The 26,185-nt window shown below is 44.3% G+C and overlaps 1 protein-coding gene across 1 annotated transcript in view; it reads left to right on the forward strand.

The window, feature by feature from the left end:
* Positions 1 to 248: 248 nt before the first annotated feature.
* LOC146866378 (alcohol dehydrogenase 1-like) overlaps positions 249 to 26,185 on the forward strand; it is a 151,093-nt gene continuing 125,156 nt past the window's right edge. Inside the window, exon 1 of the mRNA XM_085636225.1 lies at positions 249 to 406. Coding sequence (XP_085492351.1) covers positions 389 to 406 — 18 coding nt within the window. The 5' untranslated portion in view covers positions 249 to 388. The remainder of the gene's footprint in view (positions 407 to 26,185) is intronic.

Here is a 26,185-nt window from a genome sequence, read left to right on the forward strand (position 1 = left end):
GGCACTGCAACAGAAAAGCCACCCTGATAAGTCCCCAAGTGCTCAGTTGCTTTCTAGGTACATCAAGCTCGGCAGACCCCACCATAGCCGAAAATATTCGAATCTAAACGTTTCCATAAAATGGCACGTTGCCAATTGGTGACTTATCTCGCACAAGTCAGTGAACTCCCTTGAATGCAGGTCGAAGGTCAGTGTACTGCTGCCGCTTTTCAAGGCTCTCTAAAGCAGACGTTAATGAGTGCATAAAAGACTGATAACGTGCCTGTGGGAGGGGCGCCATGTTGGCTTCTGTATATGAGGCCAGTTGGATCACGCGCGACCCTAGACGGTACCGGCGCGTGCTTCACGTCTGACGCAGGTGTGCGCAAGCTGCAAGCAAGATTAATTCATGGAGACTGCAGGGAAAGTAAGCCTTAAATGCGTATTAACTTTTTTTTAAATACTCCCGTATTGTATAATCCTACACAAAGGAGAATATAATGTCTTAAATGTGTGACTATCCTACGTAAAATGCTTTGTGGAGGACTGGACAAGCATGTCATAAACAACAGCATTGGTTAATAAAATTTAATAAAATCCCAGCAACCGGTGGGAAAAAGAACTGCAAAAGTATTACACCAGCTTTTTTTCACCATATCAAAATTCCTTAAAGCGTGGGAGTATGATGGGCGGTGAATGCCATTATTACGTATTTTCCCTGAGGACATTTCATTGATTCATAACATTCACAGGCAGAGATGAAACATTTCCCGTGTGCGGAATTAGCAATCGTGGACTTTTTGAGATTGTCCTAATTTGCGCCAATACGGTGTTTTGCACGTGTGACACATTACTATCTCACCCCTTTGCTTTTTCCTATACAGTCAGCCCTTTTCTGATTTTGTCTTTATAGCCCACATCAGAAAAGGAGTTCCAATATTATACACAATAAAATGAATAATCGAACCTCTGTGCACATTAACATCTCATGGTATATTTTGGTAATTCACTTAGGGAATGTATAATCCACCAAGGGAATTTATATAATCTATGTGGAGGGTTTGTATAATCCATTTAGGAAATATATGTAAATATATGTAGCCCACCTGAGCCTGGAGAATACATGTAATCCTAGGAAATGCATACAATCCATCCCGGTAATTTATGTACTCCATTTGGAAAATGTATGTAATCCACCTAGATTATTTGTGTAATTGAAATCCTGTAACCACAGTGTTTTTCTTTCTTCAGATTTTACTAGACCGATGTTTGAACCGTTATTTAAACGCTCTCTTAGATTGCTTTAGGACAAATAAAATGCCCCTGGCTTCCACAACCCAGACACTTGCATATAATCTGTGAATTTCTGCATAGGAGTCAAATTGACTCCGAAGAAGGGTGAAAATGTTGTATTCAGGTTAAGTATGGTGTCCTGCTGGCAAAGGTTTATATTTCCTTTTCTAGACTTGCAGCTCTTCTAGCAACCGAGGAAAACTTGCTCTGCCCATTTCAAGACACAGTTATGGTCCTTAACACATTTCGTTTACGTTGTCAATATTGAGGGGCTTCTACCCAGAGGCACAGCACCCACGTTTTAGTTCAGTGATTCTAAGCCAAAGTTCAATGTAAAGAAGTAATTTAAAGTCAGAGTCATGCTAATTCTTTTGTCAGTGAAAAACAGACATCTCTCATAGATGTTCAGCAATCACAGACACAATTGGCCCTGTCAGTATCCCACATATTAGATAAATCGCTTCGAGGCAGAACACTTTAAGGGGCAGAAAAAGATCGACTCATTTCAATTTGTGCCTAGTACACAACGGTCAAAACAACTGCAGTAATGTGCATTGGAAAATCTTCAAGGTCTTCAAGGTACCTATTCCCAAACTATACTAATTATGTCACAGTCAAGCGGCCCAAACAGGGCGAACCTCGAACAATCACTGAATGTATTTGTATGACAGCGCCCTGTTTAAAGCCACACTTCCTTTAGATGTTATTATTCTGGGTGAGATGATATCCAAACCTAATTCTCCTTTCTCAGCCCTGGAAGTAGCCGCAAAATTATTGTAGACAGAGAAACAGCTACATTTTACAAGTTTGTCCACAAAAATGTAAAATGTAATCATTTAATGTTTACTTTTGTTATGTGACCCTAGTGAATAGTTATGTATTCTCCTTGCTGGAAGGTCCTTTAGTTAAAGTTTCTAAAACAGGGAACATTGTTTAACTAGCATCCCCTCATATCTATGTTATAATGAAATATGAACTCGAGACTGTTATTAGCTATTGTTACATGTAGAACTCAGTTTTTAAACAGTTCAATTTGACATAAATTTAATCCTCCATATTCATCGGTGTTGACTATCGGAGCATGGCATCGTCCAAATCTGTGCAATGTCTGAAGTGCGGGTTTCTCATTAGTGAGCAACAATATTGGATAATGAACAAGGGTTTGGGACGGAAAGTAAAGTATTGGGCATTCCAATGCTCTGTGAAGCCCGTTCCGAGCCAACTGTGTGCACACTACCTAGTTAATCTCAGATCAGTAAGGTGTGGAGTTTGCCCGTTAATCGCGGCCAGTGTGTTAGGGTGCGCTGTGTCATGTGCTACTGCTAGAAGTGCCATATATGGTGGATGTCATAGCCAGTAATGTGCAAAAAGCGCCTGGGCACAATAACAATAAAGTTCAAGATCAGGCGCAGCCAGCCCTCCCTGGTCACAGGGCAAGGTCAGCAGGGACGGACTGGGACCCGAAACCGGGCCTGGCAAAGATCTCGGCCAGGCCCCGGAGGGTGGGGTAGGGGTGGGGGGTGTGCTAGGTGACATCTTTGTGCCGCTTCGCGCCTGTGTTGCAGGGGGCCAATATTGCAGCTGTGCTGCAAAACCGGCCACTGGTAACAAAAACGGCCCCCATGGGTCTAAACCAGCCCCCACCCAGGCAGCCCACTGGGGAAACGCCCGGAGCCCACTACGGCCAGTCCGGCCCTGAAGGTCAGCATCTCCCAATTGGACCTGAGGTTGCCAGAGTAGTCATAAGTGATTTGAGTGTCAGGGTCCCTGTGGTATGTGGCAGTGGCTGCTCCTTCGCTAAGGCGGAGGAGCATCGCCTCACTGCTATTTCAGCAGTGCAAAAAATAAATAAAAATAAAATGATAATAACAGGACGTTGTTATCATTTTATTTTTCTATGCAGGAGTCGGGAGGGGCTGAGCTCTGTGACGCCAGAGCAGGAGAGGAGTGGTTTGCACACCTCTATGTTCCCATGATGGTTTGGCCAGCCCTTTAAGGCCGGCCAAACTGTCATGCGCTTTTGGCATGTTCTCCTTTGGGCTGTGTTGCACAGCCCCATGGAGTACATGCCCAGGCTCCCAGGCACTGCCTAATCATCCAAACAGGACACTCGGACCGATACCAACGCTGCCCCTCCAGCGTCGTGATTGGCTGGGAGAGTCCAGAAGGCTTTGTGCTTCCGGTGCTTCCAGCAGACAGGGGAGAGGCGTGCGGTGGCAGAAGAGGAATGTGGCAGCGCAGCATAGAAGGGAAGTTTATATTTAAAAAAAATGTAATCTACCCTGCCACACCAGCCCCTTTCCAAGGCAGCCGCCACTGGTGTACCGGGGACCGCCATATTGCTGCCTTGTTGTAGCCTCCGGGTCTGTACAGTGGGTATTCAATCCGAGTCAGTCTGCTGGTTCGGGATAGTTTCTGCACTACATGTGTTGACCCCGGCACAGCGGCACCTCCTGTGTTCGGTTTTAGGGTGGTCTGGTGCATTGTTTGCGCTCCAGCACTCCATCTCTGCAGGGTATGGATCGGAGCGATCGGATCATGCGGCCATCTTACTCAGGCTCAAGCTACGCCCTTCTCTTACTCGGGCTCAGGCAATACTTCATGCGACCTCTGCTGTTCGTGTAGCCAGGCGTTTCTAAAGTTCATCGCCTCGCCACATACATATGCGCCTGCCACCCACTCACACAACAGCAACCACGATCAATCACCGCATCCATCCACTACTAGGGCAGTGTCCCCCCCAACAAGATTGCATTGTCTACCTGCACCGACTACCCTGGAAAGCTGATTATACTCACCACAACACAGTCCGGCGACCTCTCCACCCCCGATCACAGCAAAGGTCAGAACGACCCCGCATGCCACTCTGGATCCCGAATCATCATGCATGTAGCTGAACGGTCTTGTATGCTCTTGTCACCCTGGAAGGCTCCGGAGGGCCTTGGCAAAGTAAATTTAACTGCCGGCCTCTAATTGAATCGTGGCTGCCTCTGGAGCACAGATTGCTGCATGACTCACTAAAACACGAGACAGCGTGTATTTAGTTGTGCCGCCTTGCATGATCATGGCGTCTGAGAACGAGGCGAACCAGCGTATAACGTGCAGTGTCCAAAGAAACCACAGACTCCCCCTATGGCCCAGTGTCTAAATATACTTTCCTTAAACACGAAGAAACTTAACAGGTCAGACGAAGAGTAGTGGCAGACTACTGTAACAAATGGAAAGGGGATATCATCCTCCTACACTTAAAATCTATCCAAGACTCAAAATTCTATAGCTCCTGTATTTCAGATGTTGGAATCTCCGAGGCGCCACACAAAAAGAATGGGGTATTAATGCAAATCTCAAAAATAGCAGGCATCTCAGTCATCTCACACACCCACGATCAGAAAGGCAGATAGCTCATATCCAAGTTGAAAAGGCAGGATCTAGAATTCTATATAGTAAACATCTATGCACCAAATGACAACGCCTCAGATTTTTGGAAGGATCTAGATAGACAACTTTCGGACCTCCCAGACAACATGGTTATTATCCTGGGGGGTATTTTAACCTACTGATGGATGTAAATTTAGATAGGATTTCAACCCACAAATGTATAGCTAATAGAGCGCACAAACAAATGACATGTCGTAAAAACAATAACCTAGTTAACATTTGGCATCGCCATAATCCTACGGGAAGCGATTACACCTTCTACTTGTCACCCCACCATTCGTTTACGGGTAAACTACATCATGGTAAGTAGCGCCCTATTTCATCTTTCCCACTCACTGAAGATTGAGCCAATCGTGATCTCTGATCTGATCATGCATGTGTCTCAACTCAATTAACACTCAATGACCCTACTCCAACATGTCGCCAATGGCGTATGAATGATGGCTGGGCGGTAGAAGCAAAGATATTGAGGGAGATATAGTTATAGTAAACTTTAGAGACCCATGCGCAGTTGATTATATATTGAACTGGCACATCGGAAGTGGTAATAATTGCATCACCCCCCGCGCATTGACTTATTTTTATCCCAGATCCCTTGTGTTTCCCATACCTCATACAAATAAACAGCCTTTAACTCATTTAAACCCCCGATAGCACCCATTCCCAGGCAATTGGCATTTGGCCCCTACACAGCTCTTGCTGTTGATTCCCCTAGGTGGAACTTCGTCCCCCCGAGACCTAATAGAATTAATAATAGGAGAAGGGACCATCTGAGGCCTTTCACCCCCCTAGAGGTAGTGAATAGGTTTGATGTGCTTAACGGCATGGAAGACTGTGATTGAAGGTTACAGGCAAGCCCGGGCATGGGGGGTCGAGCAGGCTCAGCTAGCTCTGCGGGTAGTGGTTGTGAGACCCACATAGGACACTGGTTTTGCCACTGGGATCAAGGTTTCAATGCTACCCACTGGATTTGATATTAGTGGGGTTGCAACCAATATTCAACCTTTGCCCCCGGGTGGTAGCGCTGAAGGCTGTCTACCACGGAAATCATTGTATCACTCAGATTCCATAAACGACCGTACCCCACGGGCGCCGGGTGGGAATGAGGGGGCTACTCCTGATCTGTTCGTAATAGACAACGAGGTCATCCACCTGGTATCTTGGAATGTGGCTGGATTGCAAAAAAAGATGGATCTCCCAGAATGGAACTCCTTCATCGAAAAGTTCGATGTATGTATGTTCCAAGAAACCTGGAGTTTGCTTCCAGTACACAAATCCGGTTACTCAACCTTTTTCTTACCTGCTCAAGGTTGTGGAAAGGGCAGACCAGCAGGGGGTCTACATGTTTGGGTAAAAATTGCCAGGAATTGGGTTGTTTCTATCCATGATTTAGGGAGTTGGGATATCCAACACGTTTCATTTGCGGGACAAACAAAGGGCAGCAGGATAGATATATTTAATATCTATTCAAGAGGGACCATGGGGGATACAACCTCAAGCACAGTATCAATTCTAGACCAGGCAATAACTAACTGTCCCCCTTCCTCCAAAATCATTGTGGGGGGGGACTTTAACTGTACATTTGAGCCCCTAAGTGGAGATGATCCCTTGGGTACTGAAGAGGAGGACTCTAGATGGTCTATCCCGGCCCTGTCACTAGCCCCAATTAAAAAATGGTCTACTAAGGTAATCCAGATCAACGATCTCACAGTGGAACACAATCTTAGAGCACTTAATGGTAGGACTCCTTCCGACTGTGATGGAGCGATGACTTTTAGGCTTAGCAGTCCGTCCAGAATTGATTACATTTTAATAGATGTCGCACTGTGGTGTGACCTAATAGATATGGAGGTGGTACCCTCGCAGGATAGTGATCACAACCCCCTTTGTATGAAGTTAAGGTGGGGTAAACGAAATGCTGGCGAGAGGATAGTCCCCCTGAGGACAACCAATGAGGTGCTCCCATATAAAGGTAATCGTAGGCTGAAATGGGACAAGGTTCAACCCCAGGTTGACAACTTGGCAAGGATCAGGGCCCATGTAGTAGACCTGACCATAGAGTTAAAGGATCTCGAATTGGGATTAAATAATGCCCAGGGATCGTCCTTTGAACAGGCTTACAAAAATGCAGTAGAGGCAGTAGGGAAATTCTTTTTAATTCAAGACAAAAATGGTAGTTTGGCAAAAAAAACGCCCAAACCCAGCAACCCTTGGTACTCTGACCAGTGCAAGGCAAAAAGAAAAGAGATAACAGCCGCCTTGCGTAAAAAGAGTCAACCCCTAGTTAGAGCAGCCAGAAAGGATTATGCAAAGGCACTGAAGCAGGCCAAACGTGAGTGGGAGGAACAATACTGGCAGGACCTTAAATGCGCTTCTATAAGGAAGAACTCATTGTTGTTTTGGGAATTGATTAACAAAGCTAGGCAGCGTAATTCACCATCCTTAGTTAATCAAATAACAAGCCAGCAATGGTATCGCCATTTTTTTGGATTGTATGGTGGGATAGAAGCGGTCCATTCCCCTCCCCTCTATCCATCTAATAGGGCTTCTTCTTTATTGCTGTCTGTAGATCCCTTCTTGACTCCTGAGGTGGTGCTGGCTATCAGACACTTGACACCGAAGAAAGCTGCTGGCCCTGATGGTATTCCAGGAGATCTCCTATTGGAAGAACCCGCATTATGGGCCAAACTCATTGCCCTAATAATGAATTTGATCTCTAGGCGATTCCCCGTTCCAGACTCATGGAAGGGAGCGGAGGTGATTACTGTATTTAAGAAGGGTGCCAGAGATGACCCTGCCAACTACAGACCGATCAGTCTGATTGACGTGATCCAGAAGGTGGTTGGCAGGGTCATTATTATGAGGGTAGGAGTCTGGATGGAAGAGAAGCACTTTTTGTCTCACTTCTAAGCTGGGTTCCGCCAAAAGGTGGGCACGATGGACCAGGTCTTCCGTTTTTCTGCGATCTATTGGAAGACAGTAACCATCAACAAAGGTAGCTTATACCTGGCTTTCATAGGCCTCAGGATGGCGTTTGACCTGGTCCCTCGTGAAAGGTTGTGGGAAGTCCTAGAGAAGATGGGCATTCCAGGATCACTTTTGGGCTTTATTGTGAAAATTCACGAGGGGAATTATGCGAGGATCAAATGGGGCACCCAAGGCCAACTGACTGAGAGGATACCCGTGAGGAGGGGAGTACGCCAGGGATGTGTTATGGCACCAACGCTGTTTTCTCTCTTTGTGAATGGTGTGGTGGACCATCTGAGAGAGGACCCGGCTGATGCACCATCCCTGGCAGGCGAAAAAACCCCCACACTCCTCTTCGCGGATGACCCCATTCTGATCTCTAAGTCCCCCTCAGGCCTCCAATAGCTCCTGAATCGCTTTAGTGCGTTTTGCACCGATAGAGGTCTTACCATCAATACCTCAAAAACAAAGCTCATGGCTTTATCACCTTCTACCAGATTTAGGCACAATCTTTTGCTTAATGGTGAGCCTTTGGAGCTGGTAGAATCCTTTGATTATCTGGGTATTAGGGTTAATAGTCGGATGAGTTGGAAAGACCACTTGGCCAAAATGTTGCTAAATTATAAAAGAGTTTCAGGTGCAGTTTTAAGAGAACACCGGGAGTCTACGAGCAAGCCCGTGGCACCGATTCTCGCAATTTATGAGGGCCAAGTATTACCATCCGCACTATACGGCTCTGAATTATGGGGATTCGAGAACACACAGGAGTTAGTCATGTCCGAAAACAAGTTCTTGAGGGAGCTGGTTGCCCTTCCCGCTTCTACCCCGTTAATCCCTCTACGGTTAGACATGGGCAGGCGCCCTTTCAAAGATCTAGTGCGCCTGCGCCCATTACTCTTTTGGGTTCGTCTGCGAAGGACCAGGGAGCTTCTAAAGTATGCAGCTGCTTTAGATGAACTCATTTCGCTTAATACAGGAAACAGGATTAAGTGGTTGAGCAATCTGAGGCAGCTGGTTGTTCGATTGGGTCTGAGCGAAGCATGGAAGAGCCAAGTACCACCACCTAAGCTAGTGATTAAGCAGTTGTACTGGGATTGGGTTCAGAAGGAGACCTATTGTAGTTGTGTTGGGGGCTCCCTAACTGAGCGATTCATGTCATTTAAATGGACAAAAAGATTTGAACCGTTCTTGGATTTTATAGAGAAACCCCTGGACAGAGCACTTTATTTAAAGGTTAGGTTTGGGACCCTCCCGGTGAACGATTTTACCTTGGGGTGGAAAAAACAGGGTGGCCAATCGAACTCTTGTCCAGGTTGCGCAGCCCCTACTGAGTCCGTGGCGCATTTCTTTTTTGCCTGCCCAGCTTACAGGGTAGCTAGGAGGATATGGCTAAAACCATTATGTAAGGGGCTGGGCCTTAGATGTCATAAAATGGCCCTGAGGATTCTCTGCACTGATACGACTTCCATTGCCATGGTGTGCGGAGTTGCTAAATATTTGGGCAGTGCATGGTTGTCACGCATGAGGCGTATTAAAGCCTTCTCCCACCCCATTTAATTGTTAGAAGGCTTTGGAAGGAGGCCTCCTTGAGATTTGACAGTGTTCCTTTCGTATTGCTTACTAAATTAGTAATTGTGAAATAGGAGTTGTTGTTTGTACTTTAGGATTGGTGGGTTCTTGTTTTTATATCTGTATTGTATTGTAAATTGTATTCTTTTATGATGAATTCTTTTATCGAATAAAGTATTTACTTACTTGATTGAATAATGTTCTTCTGGCAGACCTTGACAATGCAGCACAGAAAAGAATGGCTATTACTAATTTTCTCAAAGAAAATGCCCCAGATGAGACAACTCCCATGACGCCCTCGGACGCCCTCAAGGCCACACTAAGGGGGATATTAGTAAACATCACAGCTACAAAGAACAAAGCCCTCTCGAATTGCCTCAGTGAATTGAATCGCTCTATCCACTACTCGAGCTCTCATCTCAACCAAAATAAAGGCTTGGCCCTCTTCCCGAAACTGCATGCCGAACAGTATGAATACAGTAAAAACTTGAGTCAGAGACCCCAGAAGTGGATTGTTGTGATATGAGCAGGTAAACTATGTAATAATAGCAAAGCTGGTAAATTTCTTGCAAATTACCTAAAATATACTAAAAACAGATCTCTCATATTGGCTAAAAGAGACCCGGATATGGTAACTGTCACACCCACACTTGACATCCTGGGGGCCTTTGCAGACCTATATAACTCCAATATCCCCAACCCCCTCACCACAATAAATGAGTATCTTAACTTGTGAAACCTCCCCACCATCTCTCAGTAAGACCAACTGTTGATTAATAAACCCATCACCAATGAGGAAATCACCCTGGCTATACGTTCCTTTAAAATTAGGAAAGCTCCTGGCCCAGATGGCTTCTCTGCAAAATCTTATAAGGCATTTATCGATGATCGGTCAGACCCCTTACATGCAGTCTTTAAGGAATTTGACTCCACAGGCCGCATCTCAGGCTCAGCAACGGAAGCTACCCTTGTTGTAATACCAAAAGAAGGGAAAGACCACCTGAACGTCAAAAACTATAGACCGATCTCCCTTATAAATATTGACTGCAAAATCTATGCAAAAATTGCATTCCCGCCACTTAGAGTCGGTCATCCAAAGACTGATCCCCAGCTCTCAAACAGCTTTGCTCAAAGGCAGACTGGCGGAAGATAACATTAGGACTTTCTGCCATGTCCTCGACAGAGCTAAGCTATCCCTCTCCCCAACAGCGGCCTTGGCTCTGGACACAGAAAATGCCTTTGAGAAGGCATCCTGGCTTTTTTTATATGTCGCTTATGCAAATACCACCTGGGCTAGGACTTCATGCACATGATCGTGGCACTCTATGCAGACCCAAAAACTAGGGATCGAGACAATGGCCACTTATCTCAATCCTTCTTTCTTTGCCAAGGTACACGCCAAGGTTGTCCTCTATCCCCACTACTTTTTCTACTGGTCATTGAGCCACTCATTGCCTCCTTCAGGGACAATTTAAGGATCCCGGGCATCAACTTTGCCTCTGGCAAATAAGTAGTTGCCTCAAATGCGGACGATGTTCTGCTGTTCTCTGAGCTTGGACCACATCCATTTCAATTATCATGGGTGAAATAAACAGATACTCACAGGTTGCGGGCTACTCGCTAATTTAGGATAAAATTGAGGTGTTCCCTCTCAATGTCCACTGTGCATCCGAGGTCACTGGTAAATGTGGCTTGAAATGGCAACCGAAAGCCATAAAATACTTGGGAGTATGGTACTTCCTGGACTTCAAACACTCTGTTGCACTGATCGAGCAAAAGACCCTGGCCAAAATCAAAGAACACCTCTCTACATGGTCTCCTAAAAACATTACCTGGTGGGGTCGAGTGAACTCAGTGAAGATGATGACAGCACCCCTGATTAACTTTATATCCAGATGCTGCTAGTGTCCCTATCGCCCACCTTCTTTAAATCTGTGGACATAGCGATCTCTAGATTCATATGGAAAGGGAAAAAAATGAGGCTCTCTATGAAGGTCCTAAAGAGGAACAAAACTTGTGGTGGTGTTAACATCCCAGACTGCCTGCGCTGTCAAAGCACTTACTTGATTGCTCAAGGTGCGTGGTGGCTGAATCCAAAAGAACCCAACCCCACCAGTGCTTAATATTTAGGCCCACATTCTCACTCAGCTCCCCCTAAGCTCTGCCCTTACAATCCATAACATCTCAAAACCCTCTCTTGCACATTCCAGTCAAATTATATTGGACGCTGTAAAATCACTCCTCTCCTTGGACAAGCGTTTACAAAAACGAACATGTGGTGCAACCCTAGCCTCCTTCTGGTATGACCATTTGATTAAATTGGATGGTAAGATACTCTTTTGAGATACATGGCCTTAAGGGGTACAAACACAATACTCTGTCTCGGATCACGTGCCAATCTGATCCCCTTTTCCACCCTACAAAAAGACTTTAACCTACCTAATATTGACTTCTACAAATTCCCACAACCAAAGAGCGTGCTCAGTAAACTGAAACCCCCCATGATCCAGACCTCCCCATCTTATTAGATTATCTTAAATGAAAGGGCCACACCACTTCCCACCTATATAAACCTCTAGATACACATGATGGACAGGTCCCAAAACTATTCAGCAAGAAATGGAAACCATATTCCCACTCGACGATCCCCCCTCCCCATATTGGCAAATCAGCTTGGCGTAAACTCTGAAGCTCACCTTTTGAGACTAAAATCACCCCCACCCTGGCACAATACAGATTCTGGTCCATCCACAAAACTTACTGGACCCAATCTAGACTTCACAAGTTGAGGTTAAGGGACTCAACTACATGCTGGCATTGTGAGGGAGGACCCAGAGGCCTCCAACACATGCTCTACCACTGCAAGATGACTCTCCCACTATGGATAAAAATCCCAAATCACAAAAATACTGTTAGAAATCAATTTTCTGACAGAAGCTCGAGGTCTACATGTAAATCCTCTGGTGGGAGATGTTGACCCCCACACCTCCTCACTTGTAGACCTTCTCCTCTACCTGGGTACCAAGACTGTTCTCTTGGACTGGAAATCCACCACTCCCACCAACTTTGAGAAATGGTGGAAACTATTCTGCTCCACCAGAGGAGCTGATAGCACCTTACTTCCCAAATGTCATGGCCACTCATGCCCTAGACAATTATGGGATACTTTTGATGAGTATCTACAGAAGAACAAACCACCATAACTCCCCCCATGTCCCCTCATCCTCCGATTGTTGGGTGACATTTATTCATTTTGGACTCACCCTGTACTTGGTATTTAGCCTAGACTTACCCCTAACACTCAGTGTTGTCCTACCCATCCCTCATCTCTCTTCCTTGTTCCTTCTCTCTTTCTCTTTCTTTTACTCTTTTCTTTCGTGAGCCAGAGGACCTGGTTTGTGGTACACTCCCATCCTGTCTCCCTCTATTGTGACTGTGTTGACCCACAAATGATACATGTAATGACCTCCTTGTCTACTTTGGAATGACATTATCATGCTTCCTCCCATCCATGCATGATTACATATATAATTTTATCAATGATATTGTCATATGGAGTCTGCTGTCTTATTCTTCATGGTCTTGATCTCCTGGAGTGTACAGCTTTTCTTGGTTAGGCTTTGTTTTCTATTTTTTTCTGTATTCTTGTAGATGAATGACTTTATCTGAACTAAAAAAATATGTGATTTGAGTGTTTTGAAAAACTGTTTAGGTAGGAATATGGGAATGTTGTAGAAGAGGTAAAGTAGCTTGGGTAACGTAATCATTTTCATTATATGCTCTTCTATTTGTGCATGATCACCCCATATTTTTCTGCAATGACAATAGCTTTATCCCGGTTAACCCACACCTTCTGATATTTAACATATGGTTAAGTCCAGGGAAGAGGAAAATCTGTCTTACAGGTCTGAGTGGCCTGTGTTAGCAGGAGAATTGTGGATATGTTCCAATTAATTGGAATACCTGATAGTGATTTAAACAGTGTGAACTCCATAATAACCAAGCCCGTAAACTGCTGTTCAAGCCTTGTGATAACCGGGGGAGGCCGCAGTAGAGCGTGGACCACAGCCCTCAGCCTGCCAAGGGGCGCGGATGCCGCTGACGCCTTCAGCACACGCCAGGAGGTGCTTAAATCACGACCAGGGCTCCCGCAGCGTGGGACGCGTTCGGGTGTGCCCGGGCCGCGCCCGGGCAAAGCCCGGGCCAAGGGCGGGTCCGTCTGCGCCCGTCAGCAGCCGAAAGAGGCTGGGCTGGACTGGGCCACGTCCCTAAATTTGTCAGTAAGACCTTTAGAATCACGGTAAGAGACTGAAATTGCTTCATACGACTATACTTGTCTTACTGTGCCCCCTTTTATGTTCCCTGTTGCCCTTCACAATCATAGGAAAACGTAAGCTTGCGGGTGTTGCATCAGGTAGTAAAAATAAAAATGCAAGAATGAGGGCACCTATCACAAATTACTTAAATACCGCAATGGGACTAATTAACAGTGAGATTGTCAATGTCGAGGAGCGATTGGCAGCCACATAGATTGCACTAACTACTGCAGTTGATGATACTATATTGGATGCAAAAGTATTAGAGACAGTTTCAAACAATAAACCCCAACACAAGAGGATAACAGCCTTAATACATAATACTAGTGAAGCACCGTGCATATCAACCATACCACTGGAAATATCGGTTTTAACAGAGGGTACAGATTTAATCACATCCACAGCAACTAAAAGCAAACAGTTATTGAAGGAAAAAATTAAAGAACCCATCAAGCAACCACAATTATTGTATTGTCTAACAAACCGAGTGGGGGTCAAAAGGCTACCTTAAGTAATGGCTGCTCCCATCCCAGGATTTACTTTTTAAAAAGCTACATGGGAAGATTGATTTAATTGAAAAAAAATTGTTATTGGAATTTGTGAAAATTAAGGACGATGTAGCCCAGATTTCGAAATTAATTGTAGAATCGTTATTACCAGAGAATCGTTCATCTGACAATAACTCGACTGACAAAACAGGTAGAATAGTAGCGAACAAAATCCAACGAATCATCAAAAATGACACTCTATCTGGTTCACCGGGATCTGCAGTATTGTGCGAAGGAAAAACACCTCTGAGACCATGAACAAGGAAAATAGTCACACTGGTCTGCACTCTACGTCGTTATCCCACAACGTGACAAAAACAACGAGATCCATAATCAATAATCCGGATAAAACAGAGCACAGATATCAATCTCGAAGTATCTATCGGAGACCCCTTCACTTACCACCTGAGGCTACACCTTACACCATTTTTCTCAAAGATGTGCCAGAATTAAAGGATGGAGTTAATGAGGATTGGGTAGACCTGAAAAACAAGGTTTTGTATTGATTTACTAAACACTGCCACTATACCCAAATAGCTTGGCTCAAAATATTCTCCTGGCAAGAACTAAACTCAGACAAAATCCCAACTTTACAACTTTCGGTATTCACAAAAGGCATTTAATATAAGCAAAATTAGGAGTCCTAACTTTACTATTACTAAATGCCTTCTGTGACTACCAAAAGTAGTACGTTTAGGATTTTATCTCAGATTAGTTCTGTGAATCGGCCCCTGAGTCTCCAACCTCAGTAAAAACTGTATTTTTTGTACTAATTTCAGCTAACATGTGGGTGTTGTTGTTTTGTGTATATTGCTCTCAAGTGCTTGAATTTTACATTTTAAACTTTTTGTTGACCGCGTAGCCCGCATATAGCATTGTGGGTTCCATTCTGCTTTGCGATGTAGACTCTGCATATATAGGTCTTACAAGCTTCCCAAAACATGCTAGAGGTTTGTACAGAATTTTCTTCACAATAGGCGGTATCTAGCACTGCCTTTAGAGAAGTGCCAAGTGAATGCCTGTTGCTTGGAGGCAGGAATTTCTATTATTAATTTGATAGGTGAGAGGTTGGAGAATGTGCATGGGAGGTGTCCTATACATTTGTTCCAACTAGCAATATCACACATGCACATCCTGTAATCAAGGTTTGCCCAGGATCCATGTGCTGTGGAAATGTATGTGACATTCTTTTGGGTAGTACATCTATGTCTCCATTTTTCACTAGGCCATATTGTCCATTATATCAGCTAGGGCTACAACTTCTGAGTAGTGCATACACAACATGGCTTTGGAACAGCCGAGTTGCTTATGCAGGACTAGGTTGAAGTCTCCTCCCCATAGTATAGTCTGAGGCAAAAGTGTCTTGCACTTGCTCCAAATTCATCTGGGGAAGTCTGGATAATACGTATTTGCGCTATATGTGTTTATGAAAGTGAAGTGTTGCCCTCCTAGTAGTGTTTGTGTTAAATTATAGTGGCCTTGCACACCGTTCTCTTCATATAGGAGTTTGAATGGAGGTCTACATCTGACCAGGAGGTCCGTTCCACAGGCATATGAGGAGTAATTTGATAGTGATCTACGGCAGCACCATTTTAGTTCAAAGAGGGGAGGTTGCCCATATACTGACATAAGTCCCCTGAAGAGTATTGGAAAATACCAATATTTGCATAGTCACTCCCACTTTCTTCTAGATTTTTCTGCTGGTTTTGGACTCTGCACACTGGGACACAGCAGTCCAGTGCCCACTATATGTGATCTGACCATTAAGGCCCATAGGTTAAATGTCGCTAGTGCACTGCAGCCCATATGGTACCACCACTAAAGGGACAATGCAAAGTATGTCACCATGCCTGCCCCTGCAGGCTGGGTGTGCAGTTTTGGAAAACTGCGTATTCGACCTGGCAAAATAAACCTTTTTCCAGGCCTAAACCCTATTTGCTGACACTTATAATTCACCCCCAAGGCAGGCCCTGAATTCCCATAGGGCAGGATGCATGGTATTTAAAAAGCAGGATGTGTATATTCTATGCTTCACATGTCCTGGCAGCGAAAAACCTCCAAAGTCGTTTTTCAATGTGACAATGCTGGTTCACCAGAAGGGAAGCATTGGGTTACATTTAACTTCTTAAAAAGCCGAACTTCAGTTTGGGAGTAGCTAGAAAAATGATTTCATGACTCATTCAATAGTAATTTAAAACCCTACTTAGTGGCTAAATCAGATTTCATACTACTGTTTTGAAAATTACACTTTTAGAAAGCTGTAAAGATTCTGCCTGAGCCAAATGTGCCTTTCTGCCAGTGTTCACTGTCAGCTGACTGTTGATGGCTCCCCTGGGGTGAGATGTGGATCGCTCCCAGACAGTGAGCAAAGGACTTGGGTGTGGGATGCTACATAGCTGGGTTAGGCCCAGGAACAAACACTGCCATTTTATATGCACACGTGTCTCAAGTTGCCTTTTTTCTTACAAGATTAATTTTCACACACATTGGCTTGTGTGACAGTGCAGGAACCACACTGCTTACATTTCCCATAGCAATATCTCCTTATTTGCATCCCACTTTTATCTCTTTCAGGTCTCAAAACGACACAAGGTGCCACTCAACCGTGTGCTATTAAGCACGGCTGGCGACTTAATTAATATGCTTAATGTATACACCAGCCGTTCAGTAGTGTAAGATTATTAGGACATTTTTCTGTGTATGGTCTTAACGAATTGCCAATAGACCCTTTAGAGGCTGATCTGGCAAGAAACGTGTTGACCAAACAAACAAAATAGCACCTATGCTCTATAGGATCATTGTCCCCGATATGAGCCACATTCTTTTTACTTAGGTTAGAGAGCCAGGATTAATCACATTTATTTATTAAGAGTCTCCATAAACCTATTTAAAATCTTCACTCACTACACTACACACTCTAGTTCACATACCCTCACTCACCAAACAGCTTTATCAAAAGAACTCCACCAAAGAGCCCCTTTGCGGGCCCTCAGCGGGCAATGCAGCGCCGGCCCGATGAGGAGAATGCCCAATGATGAAGCATGAGACACACAATTGATGGACGGAATGCAGAACAAATCAAAACATTCACCCCCAGTCATGAGATCTGGGTTAAATCCATCATTCTTTTGCTCACCATGCCATCCCAGTTTAGACCTGGCCATACGCAAATCAGTCTTGACCCTGTGCCTCATGGGAACAGTCCAGCCCGAACTGCCAAGCCAAGTCCTCCCTGGACCGTAAACAAGCATCCTAGGACCGGTTTCGGGGTTTCACCCCTCATCAGCCAGGATAGCTTGATTCCAGTGGCACAGTGAGCCCGGGACCCACGTCTGGGCATACCCGGCGCACTTAGGGCAAGAAAGCAAAAGACACACAATTGATGGACGGAATGCAGAACAAATCAAAAAATTCACCCACAGTCAAGAGATCTGGGTTAAATCCATCATTCTTTTGCTCACCATGCCACCCCAGTTTAGACCTGGCCATATGCAAATCAGTCTTGACCCTGTGCCTCATGGGAACAGTCCAGCCCGAACTGCCAATGATGAAGCATGACACCTTTCGGGGTGTGTGAGGGCACTTCATCCATTTGGAGGTTACTCCAGAGACCTGACCACCACTAATACCCTTAAGAACTGCACACCCACGTATTTGAGCCCTACCACACTTAAAATATGATGTTAGATTAGGTCCCCTTAGTAATGAGGGAGCAACATGCCCAGTCTTAGCCAGTTACACACCACATCCTGATGTCGATAATTTGACAGCAGTACAGTTACGAAGTTTGTATACAAATTTAGCAACACTATAAAAGTGTCTGACCCAGCTCGTTATACGAACATTACCAATAAATCCTGCAAGGGCTGCTCAAGCTGCACAACCACAAATGGGTACACTGGGCATAAGTCCACATGCACTAAATGCAGTCATGGGTAAAGTTCCCACAAGACGGGTGGAGATTCTGTTCTGGATTGCACAAAAAACAACTCATAACATACAGGACCCCAGGAAAAGCAAAGGATTTTAACAACATGCTTACCAATGGGGATGTATCCCCCAGTAAAGGACTGCATCACTTGGGGTACGGTCTTTGCTGCAGCTTATAGCAGAACTCATGGTACCCCTTCATTACCTGTTTTGCCAGAAGTGGTTAAACAGATCCAGAATCAGTACGGGGCAGCCCCTGCCCTGATTCTGGGGATGACACTGATGGGCAGTTATGCCGCATTTTCTGCCATTATGCTAAATAACATCAAAGGGGAAGCAGCAGCATTGGCCATATGCCAGCATCTAAAACATTTGGCTCCAGGAAAACAGGAGCGTGAATTACCTAAAACTTTAGAAAAAACCTATGCCACACGGGGTAGAGATAATTTGGGAGCCAAACTGAGTACACTACAAATAATGAGTAATTCTGAAAAGGATAACTGAAAGCAAGCACCGGAATCTTCCACGAAGAAGAAGTGGGATAATAAGAAAAATAAGGACAAAACTAGAATATGGGGTGGGTCTCCTCAGCATGAAGCAACTGTGAAGCGGTATAACTTGCGTAACTGGTAGAACATTAAACCACCTGACAGGTATCAGTATACTGCTTCACGCTCATCTCGTTCCTTTCAGGAGTCATCCAAAAAACGCTCAGAGAGAGGTAGATGGTCAGAGTGCAGATCAAAGGAGTACTTGAAACTGAAGAAGGACACACAATGCTCATCTGACTACATAATTAAACAGGAAGATAAACCCAAATCATCCAAACCTCAATTCAAAAAGAATAAGGTAGCCAGACTTAAGGTCAAGCATGCAGCGAATATAAAGGACACTGCTTCTGAGTGGGGAGTGGGCTATGACCATGCTGGACAGCGCTGCAGAGGTCACAATAGTTCACCGGAACCTGATGGATTGTCTGGCGGCAGTAGTGCTGAGTGACTATATCCAGTTGAAAACGACAGATACACAGGGTAGTGTTCCGCATCACTTATGTGAGATGCAATTCTGGTTGGAGGGGGGCTTTCAATGATCCGTTAAAGTTCTCTTTTTGGGAAACTTGTCATTCGGCAGAATTAGGGAAATTCTACAATGTTGCAAAGTGCACCCTCAATTATTTGCTGCAGGATAGTGACTCTGACAATGCACTGGGCTCTGTTGACAGGCCCAGGCCAGTGCTATGTTGAAAACACACACATGTATTAGGGTACACCTATAATTGGCATGACCTACCCTATAAGTCCCTATTAAATAATAGGGTAGGGCGATTGAAACTACCTATAAGACCCTAGTACATGATAGTGCATGGATATTTAGAGGCCAGCAACATTTGTTGCACTTGCACGTGTGCACTGCTAAGTGCCTGAGGTAAATTGAAAAAACAGTCATGCTCTGCAGCACTGCTTTTAAATGTAAATTGTGCCCAAACTCGACTTTGGTCATATGGGCACTTGAAAAGTGATAATCTACATTATGTTTACATATTAGGTACCTCCAGGGTCTCCCCTACGTGTCCCAGGGGTGGGGGGGGGCTTGTAATTATAAGCAGGTCCTTATCAAAGATTTTCTTTATGCCCTGGGGATAGAGAAATTGCACATTTCATTTCCCCCAATGTAGTATAGTCCCTCCCAAAATCGACTTTGGTGCTATGAGCACTATGGAGTGAGGATCTACATTATTCTTGCAGATTCAGGGTCCTCCCCTAAGGGCCCCAGGAGTAGGAGGTCTTATAACTATAAGCAGGGTCTTTATAAAAGATGTTTTATATGAACTGGTGATGGAGAAATTGCACATTTCATTTTCCCCATTGTAGATACCAAGCCACATAGGATAACATTGCAATAGTTTATGAACGCTTAAATATTGCTTGGATTTGAATAAAATATCATTCAAAGACTTAGAAGAATGATATTGATTAAATCAACCATTGCTGAATTTATCCTAAATTGTACAGAAAAGGAGTTCTAAGACTTTCTAGGGTATAAGCCAAAATTCAGCCTTCCTGTAGTCGTCTGTGATTGGTCAGAGTTAACAGGATTAGCCAGGTTGCTTTGATGAAGCAATAAGTGACTCACCAGGGGATAGGCTATCTACTGGAGAGGGCTCTGCTACACAGGAATGCCAGTGGAGGGGGTAGGGGTTGTAAAGCATGAGGCTTTAAAGGAGGAAAGGGACAGGGAGGGAATGCCAGTCCTACCTACCCTCATCCCCTCTGACCCAGCTCAATGACAGGCTGGAGGAAGTTCTCTGCAGATATTAGGGAGAGGACAGCTATGGAAATGAGCCAATTAAAGGTTGATTCAGCTATTTCTTGCTCCTCTGCTGAGAGTTTAGCCATCATGAATTTTGGAGGAATAGTGCTTTCTGGGACAAGAATATGCCACACTTTGGAGTAAGGTGTCATGCTCTGGGTGTTGCCTTGCACCTCATTGGACAGGAGTGCTCTCCTGCTTGACCCCAAAGAACACCGAATAAATATGTGAGTGGTGCAGAGCCTCAGAGTTCTGCTGCCTGAAACTAATAGGAAAAGAAGGACTTTACTGCTGGAATCTGAATTTGCACCCACAGACCCTGCACTCTGACCGACTGTGCCTTGCTGATTATTTGTTTCATTTCTATATATGTCTCTTCTTCCTCTATTACAGCTGACATTTTGGAAAATGGCAGAAGGGTTGCTCTAAGGATTTATTTTCTTTCTCTATAAGACTACTTGACCCCCAAAACCTATGTTTTGACACCAAAATGAAGTATATAGGTCTCATGGTTCCTGAAATATTAAATCATCACTGCAACACATCCGCCATTTTTAAAAATGTTGTCCAGAAAAATTTGGCCCGGATCAGCAATGTCTACCCAAGCTAAATTACTTCTCTAATGATCCAAAAATACAAATCAAAAATGAAAATCTTGGACAACAATTTGTTTACGTAAGTATATCAGGAAGCCAGGATCAATAGCTGAAGGCGCTAACACAAAGCAATCCATAGCGAAAGGAGATGGACCCAAAGCCCCTCGCTGTTTTTAATTTGTCATGATAACAAGTACCTTTTTTATTAATCACGTTTGCTCTGTCAGCCAGCTAAACCTGTCTCTTGCTGCCTAAAAATATATGGAAATGTGGGACGTCTGTTGAAGAAGGTGGGAATGCAGCAAGATGCCAAGAATGTTATATATCACAGTGGTGAGGATTTGAACTGCTGCAAGGTGGTAGGGCAAATGTTGTGTAGATCTCCCATGTCTTCCATCTTACACCGGAGGTGCCCTTGGAATCAGTTGGGTATGGGTATGGGGCAGCAGGGTAACTATGAACAATGGGGAAGTTTTTCACATCAGGAATCTGGGAGCCTTTAATTCTATATGTAAAAGACACATACAGATACCTTGTGGGAGGAAAGACAAACACCCACCTTTATAAGCACACATTCCTTGTTTAGTACTGCTTAAAAAGAAACAAGACTTTCATCTGTTAGTGACCTTTGGCCAACAAAATAAGTCAAAGATAAATCAATAGTACACTGGGTGAAAGACGCCTGGTAAAAGTTGCACTTTATCCTTAGCTACTGGTGTTGTTCACAATAACCTTTCACTATCAGGTTAAATAGCAAATCATTACGTAAAAAGCAGCCTTTAGGTGTACTGTAATACTTGCAGTGCAGAACAGTAAGTCCTGTTCCTATTGAGTCATGGGTTTGGTTTATTTTTATTTTTGACTAGCAACATAACAACAAGCTGCTAGAAACACCTTTTTCGAACAAGACTGGAGAGACTGTGTTCACTTCTTTTTACTTTCCTTTGATTGACCACTCGGTAATGTTCACATTTGTCTGTGAGACAATTTTTCTAGAGAGGCCACAAGTTATACCGTGCTTTCAAGGTCTATTCCAGTTGTCAAAGACCATGAGCCCGAGTTATAGGTTCGAGCTACAGCTGGTACAGCTCAGGGCAGAAGGGTTATAAGCCTATTAGAACATTCCACCCACTGATGCCAGAATGTTTTAAATTAAAAAAGGAGCAACAGAAAGGCAAACATTGGAATGTTGGAGTAGAAGGTCTATAACAGCCATTACTAGCCACTAGCCTCACCATGGCTTCAATGGAGCAACATTCAAATGTTCTAATATCTCTTACAGTGGTATTGAGTTGACCTTAAACTTCCTTTCTCCACTCGCCGCACCATTGTTGTATTACAAATCTTTTAATTCTCCAACCTCCCTGGACATATGATTATATGTCAAAACATCATGGTAAGAATATCAAATTACAAATATATTGCATCCACGGTATCCACTATGAGCACATAATCAAACTAAGTGTATATATAGAGGTATAGATTTACTATTCTTTTTGTTCATAACACATTTTTATTTTTTTACAGAAAGATAGAAAGAAAAGAACTCAAATAACATGTTTTGCAGACTGGGGTGGAAGTGGAAGATCTTGACATTTAATTCTAGATTTACTATTATTAACTCCCCAACTATATGGCTTGATAAAACAGCAGTCAATATTGTGCATGTGATACTGTTGCAGGTTGATGTTCCGACCACAATATTATGACTTCTCCACCTAAGTGCCACTTTTATGCCAGTAGTCACTCTTTCTTCTGGTCCTACTCACTGCCTCTGCCTACACTCTTCCTGCCTCCAATCAAGCCCTGTTGTACCCACAATCCTGCAGCACCCAGTCACTATTGGTACAATCACCATGCTCTCTTTTACCTGCTCTCCCTTCATGTTGCTGCCTCTCCTACAATCTCTTGCCCCCACACCCTTTCACCCCAAAACTCCTCCTCACTCTTTCTTCTCTCTCACAGGCCACCAACTCCACCTCTCTCCTAATTCATCTACTCTTTCCACTATCCTCCCTATTTTCATTCTACCCATTCTCTCTATTTGCTGCCTCTGCCCCTTTTCCCTGTGATCCATTCCCATCTCCTCTATGCGATGCCTTATCTCTGTTACTCCATCTCTCGGTCTCCACTCCACTCCCTCCCTCCCTTGTCCCCGTTCTCTGTCTAGCTAATTTTCCTCTTGTCGCTGCCATAAATTTCTCTTTCTATGTCTCACTCTGTCTCTTTTGCTTGCTCTTTTCATCCTCCCTTGGCTGCCTTGCTCTTTCTGCCTGTATTCTAACCAGTAGCTAGTCCCACCCTCTCCCTCTCTCGTCTTCCAGACCATCCCTTTCCCTTATCCCTCTTTCACTAAGTTTCTGTTCCTTTTCCCTTCTGACATCATTCAGTCTGCTGCCTAAATCCCCCATCTGATGTCCACAAGGCTCTCTTTTTTTCTGCCCAGTGCTTCATTTGAGGAAGTGGGTGCAGTTGGGGCCCAAAGGCTCTCATTTCTGTGGACCAACACTTATATTTGCTCATCAGATTTTGACACAGAGCAAGAGAGAGAAAAGCACAAAAGAGGGAAAGAAGGAGGAAGAGAAAGATGGAAATACAGTGACAAGGGAAACAGCAGGAATGAAAAAGAATGTGCAAGAGTGAGATAAAGGGGCAGAGAGTGTCTGGTAGTGGATGAAAGAGGGACGGGGTGGAAGTAAGAGTACTTAGCCTTGGTATTCGGCACCCTTGACGTTCAATAGCAGCAGTCATAGGAATTTGAGCAAAACTTTGGACCCAAGCACTTTTTATTTCTTTCAAATCTAGCACTGTTGCTGACCCTCTCCTTTCCTTTGGTAATCCCACTATCTCTTTTCTCTGTCTCTCACCCACTGTCCCTTTCTAGTTTGCTGGATACTGAAAGGGTTCTTCTCACTCTTGCTGCCAACATAAATCCCCTTATTCCTAAAATCTGAGATCCTTTTGGTGAAAAGGGAAGAGTTGCCAGTGGGAAATATAAGGGTTCTTTAGAATCAAACATTTCTATAGATAAACGGAAAAGAAGGTGAGTGTGGGGTGATGGCTGCAACACATTCCAAAAGCTTCAAATGCACCCCTTGTTATGTTATGTAATGTTATGTTAATGTTATGTGTATTTGTAGTGTGCACGACTCACCCAGGAGTGTATCCTGGTATTGAAAAGCAGGAGTGGCATGGGCTGAGTCAGGGCGCAGAGTAGGTATGCACACAACCCATTTTTCATTAACACAGCCCTCCTCCTTTCTTTCTGGGGAGCATCTAACTCCAGAGCCAGTGGCCAGGGGCTGTCTATAAAGGGCCTGCTTTGCAGCACGGTTGGAAATGGAATGTCTATAAAATACGTCACTAAGAAAAATAAAAATTAACATCCACATTTGGAAAGTAGGTTTCCACCAATTCAGACTGGTGAAACCACAGAAACCTTTCCTCAACATGGGGAGAAACCCATGATGCCTTCTAGGAGGTGGCTGGATTAAAAATCTTACAGGAACCATGAAGCATTTTGTCAGTGATACAAAAGTGGGCAGCATTAGAAGTATAAAACTAGAGAAAGGGATCTTAACTCAAATGTAAAATTGGTCACAAAATAATTATATAAGCTGTGGCTATCTGATGTTATGTTGTGTGTATTTATAAAGTGTGCTATCCCCTGTGAGGGTATCAATGCGCTGAGCAGGTGTATTGGCCTCGTCTTGAGGGGCAAGGGGAGGTTAATGGAAGATCCAAGTCTTTAGCCTTTTGGGAACTCAAGTAGAGAAGAGGAGGCTGAGATGTATATTGGGAGGTTGTTCTACATTTTAGGAACAATGTATGAGACAATACAACCTCCATTTCTGTTTCTGTGTATGAGCGCAAGTAGGAGTCTGGCTGAGCAGAAGTGTCTGGCTGGTTGATGGAAAGAGATGCATTTGTTCAGGTAGTCATTGCCTGTGTTGCGTAGTGCTTTGAATGTGTGTGAGAGGAGTTTGAAGTGGACGCATTTATGTATTAGGAACTTGCCGAGCACTCTGAGGTGAGGATGAGAAAAGCTGTGGTGTTCTGGATGATTTGTAGCATTCTGATGAGTTGCTTGGCGATTCCTGCATAGAGGGTGTTCCCATATTCCAGCCTGCTGGTGACAAGGATATGGGTGACGGTTTTTATGGTGTTGGTAAGGAGCCATTTGAAGATCTTCCTCAGCATTCTCAGGGTGCGGAAGCAGGAGACTGTGATGACATTGATTTGTCTGGACATGTTGAGCTTGTTGTCAGTGATGATCCAGAGGTTCTTGGCATAGGAGTAGGGGCTGGGGCTGGGCTTGGGGCTAGGTCTCAGGTCAGCCGGCCACCAGGTTGAGTCCCAGCATGAGGTGTTTTTTCCGAAGATCAATACTTCTGTCTTGTCAATGTTGAATGTGAGACAGTTAGATTTCGTCCAAGCGGCAGCCTCGGTCATGACTGCAGTGAACTTGTTCTTTTTTTTAGAGGGTTTTGTCCCAGACGGACAGTGTGAGTTGCATGTTGTCAGATTATAAAAAATTGTTGTTGTTGTTGAAATGAATGACGTTCGGTAGTGGAGTTATATATGTGTTGAAGAGGGTGAGGCTAAGGAATGAACCATGAGGCCCTCCTCAGATGAGTTTGCAGGCTTCTGTGGTGAACAGTGTTAGGCTGACTGTTTTAGTTATTTCTGTTAGAAAAGAGCAGATCCAGTGGAAAGTAGTATTTTGAATGCTGATCTTGTATAGGCATCTGATGAGGGTGGGGTGTGATACTTTTTGAGAGGCAACTGAGAGACTGCCGTCTCTCCTCTGTTCAGGATCATGCGGATGTCATCTGTGGCAGCAACGAGTGCTGTTTCCGAGCTGTGGTTCGGTCTAAAACCGGACTGTGTGGCATGTAGGAGCTTGTGACTGATGAGGTGGACAGTGAGTTGTCTGTTGATGAGTTTCTCTAGAACCTTGGCCAGGTATGATAGGAAGGAGATCAGCCTGTAATCTTTTAGCTTTCATGGATCTGCTGAGGGTTTCTTGAACAGGATGGTGACGGCGACTTGTTTCCAAGCTTCCGGAAAGGCATTGAGGATTGGAGTGAGGGCTTCGCTGATGGGGATGAGTCCTTAGTTGATGGCATTGTCAGGTCAGGGATTCAATGGGGCTCTGGAATGGATGGACTTCATTGTAGCTGCGAGTGTGGAAATCTTCTAAAAAATTTCCACAAACATGTCACTATAAAATTTACTT

The sequence above is a fragment of the Triturus cristatus genome, chromosome 2_1, assembly GCF_964204655.1.
Source record: "Triturus cristatus chromosome 2_1, aTriCri1.1, whole genome shotgun sequence".
Classification (NCBI taxonomy): domain Eukaryota; kingdom Metazoa; phylum Chordata; class Amphibia; order Caudata; family Salamandridae; genus Triturus; species Triturus cristatus.